The 6398-nt window shown below is 51.6% G+C and overlaps 1 protein-coding gene across 1 annotated transcript in view; it reads left to right on the top strand.

Moving 5' to 3' along the window:
* Positions 1 to 572: 572 nt before the first annotated feature.
* LOC143297085 (uncharacterized) overlaps positions 573 to 6398 on the top strand; it is a 145937-nt gene continuing 140111 nt past the window's right edge. Inside the window, exon 1 of the mRNA XM_076609257.1 lies at positions 573 to 1962. Coding sequence (XP_076465372.1) covers positions 712 to 1962 — 1251 coding nt within the window. The 5' untranslated portion in view covers positions 573 to 711. The remainder of the gene's footprint in view (positions 1963 to 6398) is intronic.

Below are 6398 nucleotides of genomic sequence, written 5' to 3'. Positions count from 1 at the left end.
AGGTTCGTAAATTTTGCAAAGCAGTCACCTATTTCCATACCAAACCGGTGAAAAGTGGTCTTCTGACATAACTGAATCCTTTAGTAATACGGTGGTGTTCTGACCTCAGAAACGTCGTGTGTGTCAGCCTCAGACCGTCGCTAACCATGCATCGTGCAAACAACATTAATTTCAGTATCATTCCTGACCGGAAACTATGTTTTCCTGAAACAGATTGATGTAATTTCCTGAGGATTTTGTTTCCTTCCATCTTTTACCACATGATCCCGCCGTCTGACGTGTTCTGGTTGGTATGAAGTGATGTAAAGATGACTGTGTGGACCACATTTACATTCAGCCATGTGTACGTTGATTGTGCGCTCCTGTAACAACAACTTGGAGAATCAGAATCAGAATAAGTTTATTACCTCAGTAATAGAGGTAATAGAAGTGTGGTGAGGTCTGTGATACATACATCTCACGTGTCACCGAGTGCTCACCACAGCGGCTGCCCCTCGTGAAGTATCGAACAAGCAGGATACATTTCTGGCTTTCAGCACACCGAGAAGTTTAACTCAACAGGCCGGAGCCCACACAGGCAATCTCAGCATCCCGTAGGATATACAGAGCAGAAAAATATGAGTAACTGACAGTGAGCAGCCACAGAAGACGCAGAAGAAGCACGTGGTCATCAGAGCGGTGGCACGGCCACACGGAGTCTTCAGTGACGGCATGGATTCCATGAAGGAGCTGAAGGACTGGTTGGTCACCAAGTGCCGCCTGCCGGGTTTCCAGCAGACCCTGAAGCCCCCAGACAACCCGGAGTCCAAGTACACCACCAACATCGTCACGCCCCAGTCCATCCCGGAGTTCGTCATCCCGGGGTCGGGCGAGTCGTCCCGCAACCCCAGCATCTGCTCCAGCGACGACCTGCGGAGCCACTCCAGCGGCATGAGTGTCACGTGCTCCCCCAGCAACAGCCCCGCCCCCTCCCCGCGCAACTCCCTCGTGGGGCTGGCCGTGCCCGACAAGTCGCCGGTCAAAGTGCGCTCCGCCCCGGTCTCCCCGCGCCGCGACTCGCACGGCTTCCTCAGGGACTTTGGCGTTCGGTCCATGTGCAACCTGCAGCCCGCCTTTCCTCGCGTCGACGGCGGAAACGGCGGCGGGAACAGCGGCGGCGGTGTGGAGGTGCCCTACCTGAGGTCCAGGCACAGTCTGGGCGTGCTGACCATCAAGGAGAGCCCCCAACACCGGCGGAAGAGCTCCTTCCAGAACCTCCGCTCCGACGGCTCGGACCAGCAACGTTACAACCAGAGCTTCGCGCGGCGTCCCTTCCGCTCGCAGGAGTCGCTGTCGCTGCAGGACGGGGCTGGGGCGGCCTGTGCTCCGCTGGAGCAGAGCTGTCTGTCGGCACACACCTCCACGCGACGCTGCTCTCCGGTGTTCACGGACCAGAACGACTACCTCCCGCTCCGCGAGTCCTTCCGCCGCTCACAGCGCTACTACCGGCGGCGGTCGTCGCTGGCCCAGGTGGAGATGACGGCGGCGCTGTGGCGGCAGGACTCGGACGCGGGGGGCTCCACCAGCGAGAGCCCCGCCCCCGCACGCCGCCTGCCCGTGCACACGCTCTCCGCCCCCCACCACCCCGCCCACGCCCAGAAGCGTCACTCGGCGCCCTCGGCCACCTGCTCCATCTCCATCAGTCTGCACGACCACGACCAGCACGAGGCATGCAGCAGCGGACACACGCCGGCCCCGTCCTTGTCGTCGTCGTCGCGCGGCGAGGATCGCGGGAACGGTGGGGGTGGTGGGGGAGAGCGGAACGGGGCGGAGGGAGGCCGCACGGTGCTGACGGAGCGGGGCGACATCAAGTTTTCCTTCCAGTACTTCCCGGCCACGCGGCGCCTCAAGCTGCTGCTGATCCGGGCGGAGAACCTGCACTTCCCCGAGAGGCCCGACGTAATCCTGAACCCCTTCTTCAAGGTGAGGACCTGGGCTGTATGAGGTCCTGTGTGCTGTGTGTGGTCCTGTGTGCTGTGTGGGGTCCTGTGTGTTGTGTGGGGTCCTGTGCTGTGTGGGGTCCTGTGTGCTGTGTGGGGACCTGTGCTGTGTGGGGTCCTGTGCTGTGTGGGGTCCTGTGTGCTGTGTGGGGTCCTGTGTGCTGTGTGGGGTCCTGTGTGTTGTGTGGGGTCCTGTGCTGTGTGGGGTCCTGTGTGCTGTGTGGGGTCCTGTGTGTTGTGTGGGGTCCTGTGTGCTGTGTGGGGTCCTGTGTGCTGTGTGGGGTCCTGTGTGCTGTGCGGGGTCCTGTGTGCTGTGTGGGGTCCTGTGTGCTGTGCGGTGTCCTGTGTGCTGTGCTGGGTCCTGTGTGCTGTGTGGGGTCCTGTGTGCTGTGTGGGGTCCTGTGTGCTGTGTGGGGTCCTGTGTGTTGTGTGGGGTCCTGTGTGCTGTGTGGGGTCCTGTGTGTTGTGTGGGGTCCTGGGCTGTGTGGGGTCCTGTGTGCTGTGTGGGGTCCTGTGTGTTGTGTGGGGTCCTGGGCTGTGCGGGGTCCTGTGTGCTGTGTGGGGTCCTGTGTGCTGTGCGGGGTCCTGTGTGCTGTGTCCGTCTGTCTTTCTCTTCTCCTGTCCCTCCTCTCTGTGCTGTTCCTGTGTCTTTTCTCTCTGTTCTTTTATCCTGTCTGCCTGTCTTTGTTCTGTTCTCGTGCCTGTATGTCTCTCTGTTCTCTTCTGTCTTTCCTCTTTGTTCTCATCGGGTGTTTGTCTCGTCCCTCTTCTCTGTTCTCTTCTCCTGTCTGTCCACCTGTCTTCTCTGTTCTCTTCTCCTGTCTGTCCACCAGTCTTCACTGTTCTCTTCTCCTGTCTGTCCACCTGTTTTCTCTGTTCTCTTCTCCTGTCTGTCCACCTGTCTTCACTGTTCTCTTCTCCTGTCTGTCCACCTGTTTTCTCTGTTCTCTTCTCCTGTCTGTCCACCTGTTTTCTCTGTTCTCTTCTCCTGTCTGTCCACCTGTCTTCTCTGTTCTCTTCTCCTGTCTGTCCACCTGTTCTCTTCTCCTGTCTGTCCACCTGTCTTCTCTGTTCTCTTCTCCTGTCTGTCCACCTGTTCTATTCTCCTGTCTGTCCACCTGTCTTCTCTGTTCTCTTCTCCTGTCTGTCCACCTGTCTTCTCTGTTCTCTTCTCCTGTCTGTCCACCTGTTTTCTCTGTTCTCTTCCCCTGTCTGTCCACTTGTTCTCTTCTCCTGTCTGTCCACCTGTTTTCTCTGTTCTCTTCTCCTGTCTGTCCACCTGTCTTCTCTGTTCTCTTCTCCTGTCTGTCCACCTGTTTTCTCTGTTCTCTTCTCCTGTCTGTCCACCTGTCTTCTCTGTTCTCTTCTCCTGTCTGTCCACCTGTCTTCACTGTTCTCTTCTCCTGTCTGTCCACCTGTCTTATCTGTTCTCTTCTCCTGTCTGTCCACCTGTCTTCTCTGTTCTCTTCTCCTGTCTGTCCACCTGTCTTCACTCTCACTGTCCTTTCTCTGATTCCATCGTTTCTGTTTCCTTTGTATTTTCTACCTGTTTTCCTTTGGCGTTTCCTCTGTGCTTCTGTCTTTTGTCTGTCTGTTGTTGTTGTTTTTTGTTGTTGTTGTTGTTTTTACTCTACCAGACCTGGGGCAGCGTGTATGGATCAGTCCGCACGCTTTGACACTTCCTTGAACTTTTGAGTTTGTTAACCCGTACTTGCCAAACAGAACATGAGATCTCTTGATTCCTCCCAGCTAACTACTCCCCGATACCTCCTTAACTCCTGTGGAAAGAAGTCATTTTCCGTCTTCGGCCCAACAACTTGGAATTCTCTGCCTATTGCTCTCAGACAAACAACTCATCCATCTACCTTTAAAGCAAATCTTAAAACTTATCTCTTTAAAAAGTACTTGTCGTAACTCAAATAGTGCTGTTGTCCCAGGCCCATGGCAATGTGAGTGTGTGTGACTGGAGAGTAGAGAGAATGGGAGTTGGTAGATGGATGGTGGTGGTGTGGTTCGAAAGGGAGGATGACCCGATTTTTACCCCTTTTTACCTTTTCTATCAAAAATTTTATTTTACAATTTTTACAAAGTCTGTGGCATGCAGATTACAATTATGTTCCTTTTTACATGTATGTATTTCAAGTGAAAATTACTGTCATCTCAACCGTTTAATCATGTGTGTGTCTGTGCGTGGGTGTTAGTGTGAGTGTTGGAGTGTAACAGTTGTAGTATTGATAGTATGTTACATTGTGAGTTTTATGCATTGTGTTTTTTATAATACTAATGATTCTGTTTTTATGTTTCTACTAATTTTATATATGCTTTCTTGTTTCACTTTAGCTACTGCATTGTAAAGCGCTTAGAGCTTGCGTATGCTTGTACTATAGCGCTATATAAAAATAAAATATTATTATTATTATTATTATTATTATTATTATTATTATTATTATAAACTGCCTGTCTTTCCTCTGTATCCCTGTCTGTCATTGTCACCATCTCTGTTCCTCTGTTGTGTGTCGGTCTTCCTGTCGTTTCTGGTCCTGTTGTCAGTGCAATGTCATGTCTGTTTTCATCATCGTTCCTGTCTGCTGTCTATCTGCCCGCTTTCTCTGCTTAGGTCTTTTGTCTGTGTGCCATCTCTGTTCCTGTCTGTGTGCCATCTCTGTTCCTGTCTGTGTGCCGTCTCTGTTCCTGTCTGTGTACCATCTCTGTTCCTGTCTGTGTGCCATCTCTGTTCCTATCTGTGTACTATCTCGGTATCTGTCTGTGTGCCATCTCCTTATCTGTCTGTGTGCCCTCTCTGTATCTGTCTGTGTGTCATCTCTGTTTCTGTCTGTGTATCGTCTCTGTATCTGTTTGTGTGCCATTTCTGTTCCTATCTGTGTACCATCTCTGTTTATGTCTGTGTGCCGTCTCTGTTCCTGTCTGTGTGCCATCTCTGTTCCTGTATGTGTACCATCTCTGTATCTGTGTGCCATCTCTGTTCGTATATGTGTACCATCTCTGTTTCTGTCTGTGTGCCATCTCTGTATCTGTCTGTGTGCCATCTCTGTATCTGTCTGTGTGCCGTCTCTGTATCTGTCTGTGTGCCATCTCTGTATCTGTCTGTGTGCCGTCTCTGTATCTGTCTGTGTACCATCTGTGTGTCTGTCTGTGTGCCATCTCTGTATCTGTCTGTGTGCCGTCTCTGTATCTGTCTGTGTGCCATCTCTGTATCTGTCTGTGTACCATCTCTGTGTCTGTCTGTGTACCATCTCTGTATCTATCTGTGTGCCATCGTTGTTCCTATCTGTGTACCATCTCTGTTTATGTCTGTGTGCCGTCTCTGTCCCTGTCTGTGTGTCATCTCTGTTCCTGTCTGTGTGTCATCTCTTGTCTATCTGTGTGCCATCACTGTTCCTGTCTGTGTGTCATCTCTTGTCTATCTGTGTGCCATCTCTGTTCCTGTCTGTGTGTCATCTCTTGTCTATCTGTGTGCCATCACTGTTCCTGTCTGCGTGTCATCTCTTGTCTATCTGTGTCATCTCTGTTCCTGGCTGTGTGTCATCTCTTGTCTGTGTACCATCTCTGTTCCTGTCTGTATCTCTTGTCTATCTGTGTGCCATCATTGTTCCTGTGTGTGTGTCATCTCTTGTCTATCTGTGTGCCATCTCTGTTCCTGTCTATGTGTTATCTCTGTTCCTGTCTGTGTGCCATCTCTGTTTCTGTCTGTATGCCGTCTCTGTATTTGTCTGTATACCGTCTCTGTTCCTGTCTGTGTGCCATCTCTGTATCTGTCTGTGTGCCATCTCTGTATCAGTCTGTGTGCCATCTCTGTATCTGTATGCCGTCTCTGTTCCTGTCTGTGTGCCATCTCTGTATGTGTCTGTGTACCGTCTCTGTATCTGTCTGTGTACCGTCTCAGTTTATGTGCCATCTCTGTATTTGTCTCTGTGCCGTCTGTATATCTGTCTGTGTGCCGTCTCTGTTCGTGTGCCATCTCTGTACCTGTCTGTGTGCCATCTCTGTTTCTGTCTGTATGCCGTCTCTGTATCTGTCTGTATACCGTCTCTGTTCCTGTTTGTGTGCCATCTCTGCATCTGTCTGTGTGCCATCTCTGTATCTGTCTGTATGCCGTCTCTGTTCCTGTCTGTGTGCCGTCTCTGTATCTTTTTGTGTGCCATCTCTGTATCCGTCTCTCTGCCGTCTCTGTATGTGTCTGTGTGCCGTCTCTGTTTGCCATCTCTGTTTCTGTCTCTGTGCCATCTCTGTATCTGTGTGCCGTCTCTGTTTGTGTGCCATCTCTGTTCCTGTCTGTGTGCCGTCTCTGTAGCTGTCTGTGTTCCGTCTCTGTATCTGTCTGTGTACCGTCTCTGTTTGTGCGCCATCTCTCTATCTGTCTGTGTGTCATCTCTGTTTCTGTCTGTGTGCCATCTCTGT

Source organism: Babylonia areolata, chromosome 22, assembly GCF_041734735.1.
Source record: "Babylonia areolata isolate BAREFJ2019XMU chromosome 22, ASM4173473v1, whole genome shotgun sequence".
Taxonomy (NCBI): Eukaryota; Metazoa; Mollusca; class Gastropoda; order Neogastropoda; family Buccinidae; genus Babylonia; species Babylonia areolata.
This window is presented reverse-complemented; position numbering and strand designations above follow the sequence as displayed.